Source organism: Ascaphus truei, chromosome 4 (assembly GCF_040206685.1).
Source record: "Ascaphus truei isolate aAscTru1 chromosome 4, aAscTru1.hap1, whole genome shotgun sequence".
Classification (NCBI taxonomy): Eukaryota; Metazoa; Chordata; class Amphibia; order Anura; family Ascaphidae; genus Ascaphus; species Ascaphus truei.
This window is the reverse complement of record NC_134486.1, coordinates 387,749,871-387,764,631: the sequence shown is the minus strand read 5'-3', so window position 1 is coordinate 387,764,631 and position 14,761 is coordinate 387,749,871. Positions and strand designations below refer to the sequence as shown.

Below are 14,761 nucleotides of genomic sequence, written 5' to 3'. Positions count from 1 at the left end.
AGCAGATTTTTAACACAGGAGCAGGGCTGGGCAACTCCAGTCCTCCACGGCCACCAACAGGTCAAGTTTCAGGATATGCCTGCTTCAGCGTAGGTGGTTTAATAAGTGGCTCAGAAGGCCCCAGAATTCAGCATGTGACCCTCACCACCCCAAGGCCAGCTGACAAACAGATACTATGCTTGTCAATCATAAGGCCAGTAGTCACTAAGTAGCAGTAAATCTTGGCGCATAAGAGCACATAGTAGATTCATGGCTTTAAGACCGTATTCAGTCAACTAAATCAGAATGTTGAACACTCTGGCCCAGATCCACAAAGCTCCATTACGTCACTTAACACGGCGTTAACCTCAGATAACAATCACTTAGATTGTAAGCTCTAAGGAACAGGGACTCCTTTTCCTAAATGTTCCTTTTATGTCTGAAGCACTTCTTCCCACTATGTGTTATTTGTAATATTTGTTATTTCTATGATTGTCACGTGTATTAGTGCTGGGAAGCGCAATGTACATTAATGGCGCTATATAAACAAAGACATACAAACATACATAACGTCACATGAACACTAATGATGTATCTTCAAAGAACAATAGCATCTCGTTAAGCCGTGTTTTCTCCCGTAAAGAGAAGGTTGTTAGCTATAACGAACGTTAGTGATAATGACATGCAAATGATATGCAAACAAGGCATTATCATACCATCGCATATCTACAGCTGCAGCGGCCGTTATTGAAACACTTCACACGGTGTATACCTCGGGATACCGACGTCATGGCGCGGGATTTCTTCTAACCGTACCGCGTTAATACGCGAGTGCAGAAAATGGCATTTTGGTGTTCTGGCTTTTAAACACCTGAAATTGACACAGTGGCACAGTACTGTACACATTGCAAATAATTCATTTAATTGCATTTACTTGCACGCAATCCATGAAATTCAAACAAAGCAACCGCGATAAACACGTGTGCCTGGGGCGATCGGCCGCGTTCATGCCGCGTGGAGCACTGCAGCGCACACGAAAACGGCGCCGTGATTTGTTTGAGTAATGGCCGCTGCATCTGTAGTAAGGTCTGTTAAGGGGACTTTACGTTGGCTATGCTGTTTAAGTTGTGCCTAAACTTGGCTTTACTGCTATCCAGACACAGAAATAGGGCTTTTGCAGCGTCTGGGTGCGTGTAACCCTACAGTTAGGTTTAAAAACATAGCGTTATTTCCCTGCATAATTTCCGTCACCATTCCCCTCCACCTCCACTTCAACAAAAGCCCTATTTAAGAGTCAGGATAGGGGTAAGGGTTTAGAAATAGGAGTAATCCTGCTTCACATATAGGGGGCTGTCATATAGTAGTAGAGTAAATGGGGGGGGGGGGGGGGTGCTGGCTAGGATCTATATTGATATAGTGGATCCAAAGAGAGAAGAGCAAAGAGATCCCTTATGCCACACTCATTTAAATCCCTTCATAGAGTCAGGTTAATGGTAGAGTGGATATAATATTCAAAATAACTTCTAATTGTAACTCAATGTTAAAAAAATTGTGACAAATACACAGATCGTCGCAAGAACGAATAAAATAACTTAAAAGTGTAAGGGGGTATACTGAGACCCCAGAAGAAAAATTACTTTATAAGATCAGTACTCATATATGTATTGTATTGGTCTCGATATTATGTCCAATAGGAAACCACTATGGGCTTGCTGCTGTTAACAGTTATTTGTGAAATTCCAAATGAATAATTCTGTGCTGGATGGTGAACTTAGTCTAATTGCCGGAAGTATTTATGTTAAAAGTAAGGACTATATAGTTCCCTGGTGTTAATTAAAACGCTACTGGGCTGTAAGATATTGATCAAGATACCTGTGTATTGACACGTACCACTTATGCCTTATTTGTCGGGGTTCCCTGTTTTGAAAATATTTTCTACTAGCTGATATACCCGATGTTGCCTGGGAGTACATTTTCCCGCTCCCCCTCTGTCTCCGCTCCCCTCCCCCATTCCTAGCTTTATTTGCCCCCCCCCCCCCCCCCCTTCCCAGCTTGGTTCCCCCCCGTTAAGCTCCGTTCCCCCCCGGGACACTTTACATCAGTCTTACCCCCCTGCACCAGACGGCACTCTCCCCCCCCTGAACCCCCCCCATGCACCCCACATCACTCTCCCCCCCTGCACCCCACATCACTCTCCCCCCCCCTGTACCCCACATCTCTCTCCCCCCCCTGCACCGCACATCACTCTCCCCCCCCTGCGGCCCTCATCACTCTCCCTCCCCTGTCCCCGGTGGTTGTCCCCCCCCCTGTCCCCTGCGCTTGTTTTCCCACCCCCTCTCTCCGGCGCTGGGGTCACCCTGTCCCCGGCACTCCTTCCCCCCCCCTTGCCCTCCCCGATCCCACGGGTGAGGAGGAGAAGGCGGCGCTCCGCAAATCTTCCCGACGCTTGTCCCCCCTCCCTCACCTCGGTTTCCGGCGCGCGTGACCGTTCACCCACCTCACCCTGGTCGGCGGCGGTCGGCGTCCCATCCCGCGGGGTGAGGAGGAGAACAGCAGAGTGGCTGTGTGCGTGTGGGGCGGCTGTGGCGCCAAACCACCACCGACCACCTGCATCGAGCGGGAGGGGATCAAGCGGCCGCCACAGCAGCCGCACCAACGGCTCCTAGTGATCACACTCTCCCCCATCAACCGCGCAGGCCCAACCGGACAACGGGACTCCGGGTAAGGGACACACCGTGCCGAATTATTTCGGGCACCGGGAGAGGGAGGGTGGGGGTGTGGAAGTTGAGGTGCTGTGTGTGTGTGTGTTTGGACCTTTGGCCTGTCACTCCGCCTCAGGCCAATGAGAGGTGTGCGGGGGCGGGCGGGCCAAGGGACCAATGAGATTGCCGCTAGGGACCGTGCAGACAGAGAAACATGCAATGCTTTCAGAAATATATAGTAAGATTTGACCATTATAAATGAAGGCCTTTCGTTATGAAGTCCCAAGTAATCAGGGAAATGTCACCACCCGTTTGGTGATTTCTGAATATTTATATCCTGACAGTATAGTGGTAGTTGTTTTTACCATTGATTACAGGTGCGCCGACGAGTAATCACTGAAATGTTGCAATGTTGCAGCCTGTACCCAGCATGTACCCAGCATGTACCCAGCATGTACCCAGCATGTACCTGGGTCTTGTTGGTGATAGCCCCAGATTTTTCCAGGCAAGTTTTAGCACACTCGTCGGCGCACCTGTAGGTGGTTGCAGAATGTGACAGTATCGCAGTGCAGGCACGCTAAATGATTCTCTCGGGCTTAGATTTCCACATTAGTGGTCTGCTTACTGGTCATAAGAACATTTCTATAAATACTTATCTGTTTTAGACATCTGCCCAAGTTATAAAGTAAATTAGGCTTGATTAGTAAATGGCAGTATAGCAATTAGCATACACCCGTAGATACTTTGTAGTTTCAATAGTTGTTGCTTCTTTCATAATGATTAAGGTCATTGCCATTGAGATAAAACTAGCAAAAAATGTTGCTTTAACATTCAAGAATACTCTAAAGCTATTAAGTAGTAGCTAATTCCCCAGGGTAGCCAGAGGTTCTGAGGTTATAATAATCACAGCTGAGTCAGCTACTAAGTGCAGATAACCATGTTAGCAAAAGCCCATATCAGTGCAAGTTTGCAGGTTTCCCTAGCACTGGAATGGCATCCCGCCAATTTTGTCCACTGCTACAATCAGGTCTGTAGTATCTATCTCCCCCTTCCCTTTACTGTGTCAAAGTTATGCGTATCGTGACATCACACGCACCCAACACGTGTTTCTCCAGTCGGCTTCATAAGGGGTGGAGTTGTCAGTCCTGCATTGGGGAGTTTTATAGCATACTGTGATTTACGATGCTTGGTTACATTTTGAACGCATGGGCACTTAATACAAGACTAACCACTGCTATGGTCTGATGAAAACACAGAAATGCCATTATTCAAAGAAATAAGTTGGGATATTTGTTATAGTTTCTATTGCTGATTGTTTAGGTCTTTCATTTTTAGATTCTCGTTTTTGTCTTCAGATGTCTGATAGATTGCCATGAGGACAGAGCCCCACCTTCCCAGGAGACAGAGGTAAGTGGATATAGAAAGTTCTTATTTATTTCAAGACTATATTTCTCTTAAGGAATTATAGTCTATAGATGAATTGAGTTATATAAAGGGTGAAAAAACGAAACCCTCATTCAATCCACCCTCATTCAATCCACCCTCATTCAATCCATTGGGTATTAAAGGATGTAAATTGTAGATCCATTTGGATTCTTGCTGTAATAGTTTCTGACCCCAGTTACCTCCCTGTCTATCCTATGTAATATGTGCCTTGGAAGCTCAATGCGTCCAAATTACCTTGATCTCTTTCTCTCACATGTTTAGGGATAGCGGTATCCGGAGAATTTCGAATGGAGCAAGCGTGCTCAAGAAGAACATGTCTGCAAAGGTTTTGCCCACAAATTTAAGTCTGGATACGCAGGTCATCAAATAAATAACTCCTGTTGTTTTACAGTTGATGAAGCATTTTATTTTGTACTCTTGAATTTTCTTGATTTGTGAAATGTGTACATGATTTCATATAATGGCAAGCTTTGTAGCTTCCACATTTATATGTGCCAAGAGTTTGTGTCGAGGCAATCCTTCTTAACTGGTGTATTTTCATTTTTGTGATGGCTGTGTACCTGCACATCTTAAAGGTTCTTAGACCTCCTGCTGACTAATAATATTTTTGAAGATTATATACAATGTAACATTAACCTGACTTTTTGGACGTAGTTAAATGAGTCTGGCATAAGGGATCTCTGGGTAAAAGTAAGCCCAAGACTGGCATAACATCACATAATTGAAATAACATTTGAGGATACCATGTTAAGTCATTAAACATACTCTAACTTTCTTTCCTGTTTTAGGTACAGTAATTAAATGACCCTTACTCATGAGAATACTAACATTGAAGTATTTAACTGTGTATTTTGTCACATTGGATGTAGCATTAGGTACTTTTGTCTTTTGTATACATTTGGCCACGCTCAGTAGAACTCCTTTTGATTATATATATATACAGTATATATTTTTTCGCCTTTTTCACCCACCATAACTTAAATAATGTGTATGGTAAACCTATCCAGCTTGAAAATTGAAAAGCCAGTACAACCAACAATACAATGATGGGACCCAAAAGGTCGAAACAGCTGTCTGTTAGTGGTTTGACTGGCTTTGCATCTAATCCCATGCTGTGCTTAAAAGCTGTGTGAACGGCGAACATTAACTTATAAGGGTTCCATGTACAAATGGATTTCAGGCACAAGGTGACACATTGTGTGCTCATTTGCATGTCATTTCCCAGAATCCCTTGCTGCAGTGGAAGCACTGTATGCTAGGTGATAATGGTTGAAAGGCAGAGTTGCACACCTGTCTAAGACATGTAAATGTGCTCACAAGTGAGTTTCTTTAATGGCTATATGCTAACATGGAGGTTTTGTGTTGCCTTTTTTACCCACTACAACTTAAATTATATATATATATACCATGTGACACTTTTTTTATTCACCATAACTTAACTAAGTATGGTAAAACCCATCCTCATTGCTTCAGCTTTGCATAGCCAGTGTAACCAACCCCACCATTAAGGTCGAAACAGCTGTCTGTGGGTGGGTTTACTGGCTATGCATCTTAACCCTGTCTGTGCTTAAAGCTGTGACCATGCAGCAAGCTTAAGCCTATAGGGAACCATGTTTAAAATGGTTTTGAAGCAAAAAGTGGCACTGTGTGCTCATTTGCATGTCATTTCCCAGAATCCCTTGCTGCAGTGGAAGTGCTGTGTGCTGGGTGATAATGGTGAAAGGCGGAGTTCCAGACCTGTCAAAGACATGCGAATGAGCATACAGTTATATTTCCATTTGCTATATGCTTTGCTGTGGAGGGTTTTTGTCACTTTTTTTACTCACCATAACTAAGTATGTGTATATATAGTATAGTATAGTATATATAGTAGATGGTGCAGAACAGTAGGGTGCAAATTCTGTATGGTATAGAATAGGCAATACGATACCGTTTGAAGACGAATATCAGAGGCAGCACTCCAGGTAAGTGGTCAAAAGAAATTTGTATTAACAAGACATCTTATCCAACGTTTCGGTCCTCATGCGGGACCTTTCTCATATATATATATGTATATATAAATCATTAATATCTGGCACTCCTGTAATGATACAATGACCTGGTGCTTATGTAATAAAAAATAATAAAGCATACATTACCAGCAACGGTAAGGAGACAACAGCACTCAGAAGTATAAGCACGCCCCTGAGGAAGGTCCCGTTCAGTGCACCGAAACGTTGGATATATGTGCAAGTTTCTTTAATACAGTTTATAGCTGCTTATACCTTCTGAGTGCTGTTGTCTCCTTACCTTTGCTGGTAATGTATGATATATATATATGTATATATTTACAGGGCTCGACAAATGCACTCACCCGCATGCCAGGGGCGAGTGCATTTTTGCCACAGGCGATCCGTCATGGCCGCCTAATACACATGTGCTTCTTTAAGCCTATTTTCCTACAATGTTGAGCTGTTGCGAAAACCCTACCCCCTGATTGGCCGAGGACTTCTCCCTCCACCTCCCGACTCTGGTGCGATGCCTGCCGGAGATGAAGGCGCGTCTGCTGCGCCTTCCTCCTCACATGACCCGTGCTCTCACCACTCCGCCTGTCCCACCGCACTGCGCCGCCTGTCCCTCTGGAAGACGGAACGGGGGGAGGTAAATGGCGGTTCTTCAACTCACATAGCGGGCGCTGGGCATTAGTGCAGCGTGTGCTGGTACATGCTGTGTCTCTCTTGGCTGTGTCTGTGTATGTATATACAGTTGTGTGAAAAAGAAAGTACACCCTCTTTGAATTCTATAGTTTTACATATCAGGACATAAAAACAATCATCTGTTCCTTAGCAGGTCTAAAAATTAGGTAAAGGCAACCTCAGATGAACAACACATGACATTTTACACTGTATCATGATTTATTTAACAAAAATAAAGCCAAAATGGAGAAGTTATGTGTGAAAAACTACGTACACCATTACTGCTTCCATAGGAATTAAGATGCTAAGTAGCAGACAGGTGCTGCTAATCAAATGCCCTTGATTAATTGATCATCAGCAAGTGTGACCACCTCTATAAAAGCTGAAGTTTTAGCAGTTTGAGTATTCAGGTGTGTGTTAACACAATGCCAAGGAAGAAAGACATCAGCAATGATTTTAGAGAAGCAATTGTTGCTGCCCAATCTGGGAAGGGTTATAAGGCCATTTCCAAACAATTTAAAGTCCATCATTCTACAGTGAGAAAGATTATTCAAAAGTGGAAAACATTCAAGACAGTTGCCAATCTTCCCAGGAGTGGACGTCCCAGCAAATTCACCCCAAGGTCAGAGAATGCAATGCTCAGAGGAATTGCAAAAAAAAACAACAGTTACATTTCAGACTCTACAGGCCTCAGTTAGCATGTTAAATGTTAAAGTTCATGACAGTACAATTAGAAAAACACTGAACAAGTATGGTTTGTTTGGAAGGGTTGCCAGGAGAAAGCCTCTTCTCTCTAAAAATAACATGGCAGCACGGCTTAGGTTTGTAAAGTTGCATCTGAACAAACCACAAGACTTCTGGAACAATGTCCTTAAGACAGACGAGACCAAAGTGGAGATGTTTGGCCATAATGCACAGCGCTGTTTGGCGAAAACCAAACACAGCATACTGTATCAGCACAAACACCTCATACCAACTGTCAAGCACGGTGGTGGAGGGGTGATGATTTGGGCTTGTTTTGCAGCCACAGGACCTGGGAATCTTGCAATCATTGAGTCGACCATGATCTCCTCTGTATACCAAAGTATTCTAGAGTCAAATGTTAGGCCATCTGTCCGACAGATAAAGCTTGGCCGAAATTGGGTCATGCAACAGGACAATGATCCCAAGCACACCAGCAAATCTACAACAGAATGGCTGAAAAAGAAAAGAATCAAGGTGTTGCAATGGCCCAGTCAAAGTCCAGATCTCAACCCGATTGAAATGCTATGGCGGGACCTTAAGAGAGCTGTGCATAAACAAATACCCACAAACCTCAATGAACTGAAGCAACGTTGTAAAGAAGAGTGGGCCAAAATTCCTCCACAACGATGTGAGAGACTAATAAACTCATACAGAAAACGATTACTTCAAGTTATTGCTGCTAAAGGTGGTTCTACAAGCTATTGAATCATAAGGTATACAGTACTTAGTTTTTCACACATGGCTTCTCCATTTTGGCTTTATTTTTATTAAATAAATCATGACACGGTGTAATATGTCATGTGTTGTTGTTCATCTGAGATTGTATTTACCTAATTTTTAGACCTGCTAAGGAACAGATGATTGTTATTATGCCCTGATATGTAAAACCATAGAATTCAAAGAGACTGTACTTTCTTTTTCACACAACTGTATATAAATATATATATATATGTGTGTGTGTGGCGGCCGGGCTGAATCTAATGCGGCTGCCCCCGCAGTTTAAAAATAGCGCGGGCAGCGCGCGGCTATCTTCGGCCGAAAACCCGGCCGGTTTTCCCGCACCTCGGGCGCTTTCAATAGTAAGCGCCATTAGCGCTTATCTAAAAAAGCGGCCGCCGCGCGGGAAACTCCGTTTTTAAACGGAGAACAGACCCGTGGCTAGCCCGCTATGCACCCAGCAAGCTTTAGAATAAAGCTTGCCGGGACAGTATATATATATATATATATATATGTAGCCTGGAGCTCCCGCAGCTCCTTGAGACCCCCTCTCCCTTGGAGCAGATCGATCGCGGGTGCCGAAAGACCCGACGGCTGCTTCCAAGGGTGGGGGCTGGAGCAGGGAGCAGCGCGGCTTCCCCTGCCTGCGGCCGGTTGCCGGGGACGCGATCGGGCCGTTGCTAAGGCCGCGATCGCGTCTCTAAGGTCCCGGCGGCCGCAGAGCAGGGCGCCGCCATTGAGGACCGTCTCGCGCATGCGCAGTGGACGCGTAGGCGCAGGGAAAGCCCCAGAGCTAGGGATAGCTCGCGCGAGCATAGGGACAGCTCAGGGAGAAGAGAGAAAGCCCGGGAAAGCTTGCGCACGCGCAGTGGAGGGTAAGGAAAGCCCGCGAACCCCTAGCCTACCAGGGAAGGCTCTGAGCTGGGACTACATATCCCATGAGCCTCTGTATGCCCCACGTGACACCAGGGAGCCAATAGGGCTCAGGAAGGCTAGGCAGGCAAAGAGATACATTGTTTGGGCTGCAGCACGTTTGTCAGTTGGAGCTGGGGAGCTGTGAGGGAAGGAAGGGTGCAGAGAGCATGTGCAGCTCCTGCATCGAGTAAGGTCCCCACATCCCAAGTAAGGCCCCAACTCCCCACCAGGTTAGTGGGTAAGTGTTGAGGGACGGCCCAGATAGGGACGCTGCCCTTAGTGCGTGTCTGTGTGCTGTCTTGTCAGGATCACGGCTGGCAGTGCTGTGAGGCCTGACAAGAAGGCCTAGTGATAGTGTGCAGCAAGTGGCTGTACGCGTTATGAAGTTTGCAGTGCGTAGTGTTAGTGTTAGTGTTAGGGTTCAGTGAGTGTCAGGACTGGGATGAGTTAGGAGAGTGGGGCAGGTTATTACTCCGCAGGCCCTAGGAGATTTCCCCAAGCCACCCCAGGTTGCGGTTCATCAGGGACAGGCCCTAGGTTAGGGTTCCTGTCACGTTAGGGTTAGTGAGAAAGAGATAGGGATATAGCGGCGGTTGCTGTTCCCGTGATGCGGTTGGTGTTCCCGTGATTCGGTTGTGTTCCCGTGAAGCGGTGGGACCCTCGTTGGGGTTCCTGGAGAATTACCTGGATAGGATCAGACGGATGCATCGCACGTCTGACCCTTTTAGAAGATTGTTGCGGACCCTGGCATCGGAGTGCTCGGAAGGTATTCACTATATATATGTGCACCAACAGGCCTAACACATTAATTAGTGACTGCGCAGTCACCCACGTTCTCTACTAGAGTGCAGGACATTGGGTGGGGATTCTCGGGACACTGGGTGGGATCACCTAGTGTTGGGAAGCGTCCTGCGCGACGCAGTAAGTGTCTCCTCTAGAGAGGGACACAGGTTATGATGTTGATATTGCTGTGATCTGTTTCTTGCATGTTGAGTAAAGTCCCTAGTTAATATATATATCTGTGTGAGTATCGATTATTGTGATTGTCCTGCGAGGAACCACTCCCCCTATGGTGGGAGCCATCGCAGGTGGAGGCGCTGCATCGTTGGAAGTAAGTACCCCTAGTATAATGGCCCCAGGTTCCCCATGGCGGACGCTCAGCCCTCCTGTGAGCCAACAGGTATAGCACCACACTAGAAGTAGTCAGATACACCTACACACCCCAATCTCACTTAGGGTGGGGTAAGAGGGCTACATATATATTGACAAATTACCCAAAAGCTAGTCCCCCCCAAAAAAAGCTACTCCTCACCTGACCCCGCCCCCAATTTAAAAAAAAAATGAATAAATTCATTATATAAAAATATATAAGAATAATGTAGTGGGTTCTGGGGTTAGAGCTTGCAGGGACTGTGTGTTCATTCATTTAAATTTTCAACTGGTATCAATTGGTTGGAGGTTAGTGGCCCTTCCTCCCTGGGCTTAAGCTCACCCCTCCCCACTTTTTAAGTAGCAGGTTTTTCCATGTACCTGTGCAGGACAGGACCACTGAGACCCTTCTCCCTCCACTGCGGAGGTAAAGGAGAATTTTCCCAGGTAGTGTTCGGACCTGCATACTGGTCATGCTGTGACGTGGCTGCATACTGGTCATGCTGTGACGTGGCTGCATACTGGTCATGCTGTGACGTGGCTGCAGGCTTATAACGCTCTGGCCAAAGGGTTTAACAAAATGACCCTTACTCATGAGAATACTAACAATATTGAAGTATTTAACTATGTATTTTGTCACGTTGGATGTAGAATTGGGTATTTTTGTCTTTTGTTGTATACCTGGTATAGGTAACGTCACGTTATGAGCCCTAATTTAATGGAGCTTTGTAGTGGTCCTTGAACAAAATAATGGGCCAAAGAAATTTAATGGTACATTCTTCTCACATAACACCGCTTGGTAAAAATGGGTTAATATCCTAAAATAAAACATAACACAGTAAAAAAACGCGCATGTCATGTCTACTGCAAGGTAGAACAGACCTTTTTGTATGCAGTGTTTCTATTTAAGTACAGACATTCCTAAATAACCTTACTGCACACAGAAACCAGCAGGCAGGACCTGAGTCTATCTGAAGAGACCTGGCAGAAATATAAAGGGGATGGTTGAATAATAGCTATTCCTGACACACCATTTATAGGCCATCCTAATTACTGGTCTCGAGATATAAATCAAATTATAACGGTCTAGGTGACACATCAACCGCATCTGGGATTTTATAGTGTAGCGATTTCCGATGCACACAGATTATCATACTGTCACCGGGCAGAGAAAGAGGTTCTGATCTTACCTGGGCCGAGCTTTGCGACTGCGCAAAGGAGATCGTAGTTGATAACTGGCGTGGCATCGTCCATTGGCTGCCAGCCTACTGGGGGCGAGACTGGGGGCGAGATGAGGAACTGTTTAGCAGGCTGTGGAGGTGCCAGGTGAAGCTTGTCTCCATCTGTCTCTGGGGTTTGAACCTTTGTAGGAAATTACAGAAATGCGTGAGGAATCACGAGCACAAACCGTGAGGCTTATGGCCATGTTTACTAAGCACTACTATTCCATAAGACATCTTCCAGCACAATTTAGTAATTCTGGCCCATTCAAGTCCAGTAATGTGTCTTATAGCATAGAAGGGGCCTTATGGAGTAGCACTTGATATGGTCCTAAGTAAGGACCAAGCACAGCCAAAATTGTGATGTCCTCCAATTACATAGAAATCCATTAATGGATCACTATGGAGAACATATTGTGAATTCACAGGCGGGCCACGGGTACATTTGAACCTCCCCATTGGGTTAAAACTTGCCCTTGTGTTCTAGGTTTCTTCAGCACGGTGAAGAACTCCCTGACAGTGAACAGCCTCAGGGCTCTATTTACAATGTCTCCCATTTGCAAACGTGGTACAAAAATAGACGAACCGTATTGAAACCATCCGTCGTAAAATCAAGAATCCAAGACTAGTGTTTGATAAACAGATAAATAAATTCCTAATACATATAGTACATGCCAGTTTCTCCTACTGTGATATAACTAGGTAAATTACATACTGTATAAATAAAATGTTAGATGCATTCATCAAAGATCCTGAGAGGTTTATTCATTACAATCTCCTATATGCAAAACAATTCACACAAAATAAGTCATTTTACAATAATTGGCTTTTCACGTTTAATATGTCTGGTGCAGTTTGATACAGTATGTTTGGGGCAGTGGGATACAGTATGTCTGGTGCAGTGTGATACAGTATGCCTGGTGCAGTTTAATACAGTATGTCTGGGGCAGTGTGATACAGTATGTCTGGTGCAGTGTGATACAGTATGCCTGGTGCAGTGTGATACAGTATGTCTGGTGCAGTTTGATACAGTATGCCTGGTGCAGTGTGATACAGTATGTCTGGTGCAGTGTGATACAGTATGCCTGGTGCAGTTTAATACAGTATGTCTGGGGCAGTGTGATACAGTATGTCTGGTGCAGTGTGATACAGTATGCCTGGTGCAGTGTGATACAGTATGTCTGGTGCAGTTTGATACAGTATGCCTGGTGCAGTGTGATACAGTATGTCTGGTGCAGTGTGATACAGTATGCCTGGAGCAGTGTGATACAGTATGTCTGGTGCAGTGTGATACAGTATGCCTGGTGCAGTGTGATACAGTATGTCTGGGGCAGTTTGATACAGTATGTCTGGGGCAGTGTGATACAGTATGCCTGGGGCAGTGTGATACAGTATGCCTGGTGCAGTTTGATACAGTATGTCTGGGGCAGTGTGAAACAGTATGTCTGGTGCAGTGTGATACAGTATGCCCGGTGCAGTGTGATACATTATGCCTGGTGCAGTTTGATACAGTATGTCTGGGGCAGTGTGAAACAGTATGTCTGGTGCAGTGTGATGCAGTATGTCTGGGGCAGTGTGATAAAGTATGCCTGGTGCAGTTTGATACAGTATGTCTGGGGCAGTGTTATACATTATGTCTGGGGCAGTTTGATACAGTATGCTTGGTGCAGTGTGATACAGTATGCCTGGGGCAGTGTGATACAGTATGCCTGGTGCAGTGTGATACAGTATGCCCAGTGCAGTGTGATACATTATGCCTGGTGCAGTTTGATACAGTATGTCTGGGGCAGTGTGAAACAGTATGTCTGGTGCAGTGTGATACAGTATGTCTGGGGCAGTGTGATACAGTATGTCTGGGGCAGTTTGATACAGTATGCCTGGGGCAGTGTGATACAGTATGTCTGGGGCAGTGTGATACAGTATGTCTGGGGCAGTTTGATACAGTATGCCTGGTGCAGTGTGATACAGTATGTCTGGTGCAGTGTGATACAGTATGCCTGGTGCAGTTTGATACAGTATGTCTGGGGCAGTTTGATACAGTATGCCGGGTGCAGTGTGATACAGTATGCCTGGTGCAGTGTGATACAGTATGCCTGGTGCAGTGTGATACAGTATGCCTGGTGCAGTTTGATACAGTATGTCTGGGGCAGTGTGATACAGTATGTCTGGTGCAGTGTGATACAGTATGCCTGGTGCAGTTTGATACAGTATGTCTGGTGCAGTGTGATACAGTATGTCTGGGGCAGTTTGATACAGTATGTCTGGGGCAGTGTGATACAGTATGCCTGGGGCAGTGTGATACAGTATGCCTGGTGCAGTTTGATACAGTATGTCTGGGGCAGTGTGAAACAGTATGTCTGGTGCAGTGTGATACAGTATGTCTGGGGCAGTGTGATAAAGTATGCCTGGTGCAGTTTGATACAGTATGTCTGGGGCAGTGTTATACAGTATGTCTGGGGCAGTTTGATACAGTATGCCTGGTGCAGTGTGATACAGTATGCCTGGGGCAGTGTGATACAGTATGCCTGGTGCAGTGTGATACAGTATGCCTGGGGCAGTGTGATACAGTATGTCTGGGGCAGTTTGATACAGTATGCCTGGTGCAGTTTGATACAGTATGTCTGGGGCAGTTTGATACAGTATGTCTGGGACAGTTTGATACAGTATGTCTTGGACAGTTTGATACAGTATGTCTGGTGCAGTGTGATACAGTATGTCTGTGGCAGTGTGATACAGTATGTCTGGGCAGTTTGATACAGTATGTCTGGGGCAGTTTGATACAGTATGTCTGGGGCAGTTTGATACAGTATGCCTGGTGCAGTTTGATACAGTATGCCTGGTGCAGTTTGATGCAGTATGTCTGGGGCAGTTTGATACAGTATCTCTGGTGCAGTTTGATACAGTATGTCTGGGGCAGTTTGATACAGTATGCCTGGTGCAGTGTGATACAGTATGCCTGGTGCAGTGTGATACAGTATGTCTGGTGAAGTGTGATACAGTATGTCTGGTGCAGTGTGATACAGTATGCCTGGTGCAGTTTGATACAGTATGTCTGGGGCAGTTTGATACAGTATGCCTGGGGCAGTGTGATACAGTATGTCTGGTGCAGTGTGATACAGTATGCCTGGTGCAGTTTGATACAGTATGCCGGGTGCAGTGTGATACAGTATGCCTGGTGCAGTGTGATACAGTATACCTGGTGCAGTGTGATACA

General features: G+C 45.5%; 1 protein-coding gene across 3 annotated transcripts in view; it reads right to left on the bottom strand.

Annotated features, from left to right (window-relative positions):
- The window catches only part of RCAN2 (regulator of calcineurin 2), a 194,918-nt gene that overhangs the window by 38,481 nt on the left and 141,676 nt on the right, over positions 1-14,761 (bottom strand). For 2 of the 3 annotated variants that reach the window (XM_075598532.1, XM_075598533.1), the window contains one exon: positions 11,518-11,689. The exons of the other annotated variant lie outside the window; for it this stretch is intronic. In XM_075598532.1, coding sequence (XP_075454647.1) covers positions 11,518-11,689 — 172 coding nt within the window. The remainder of the gene's footprint in view (positions 1-11,517; positions 11,690-14,761) is intronic. 3 annotated transcript variants of the gene reach the window in all.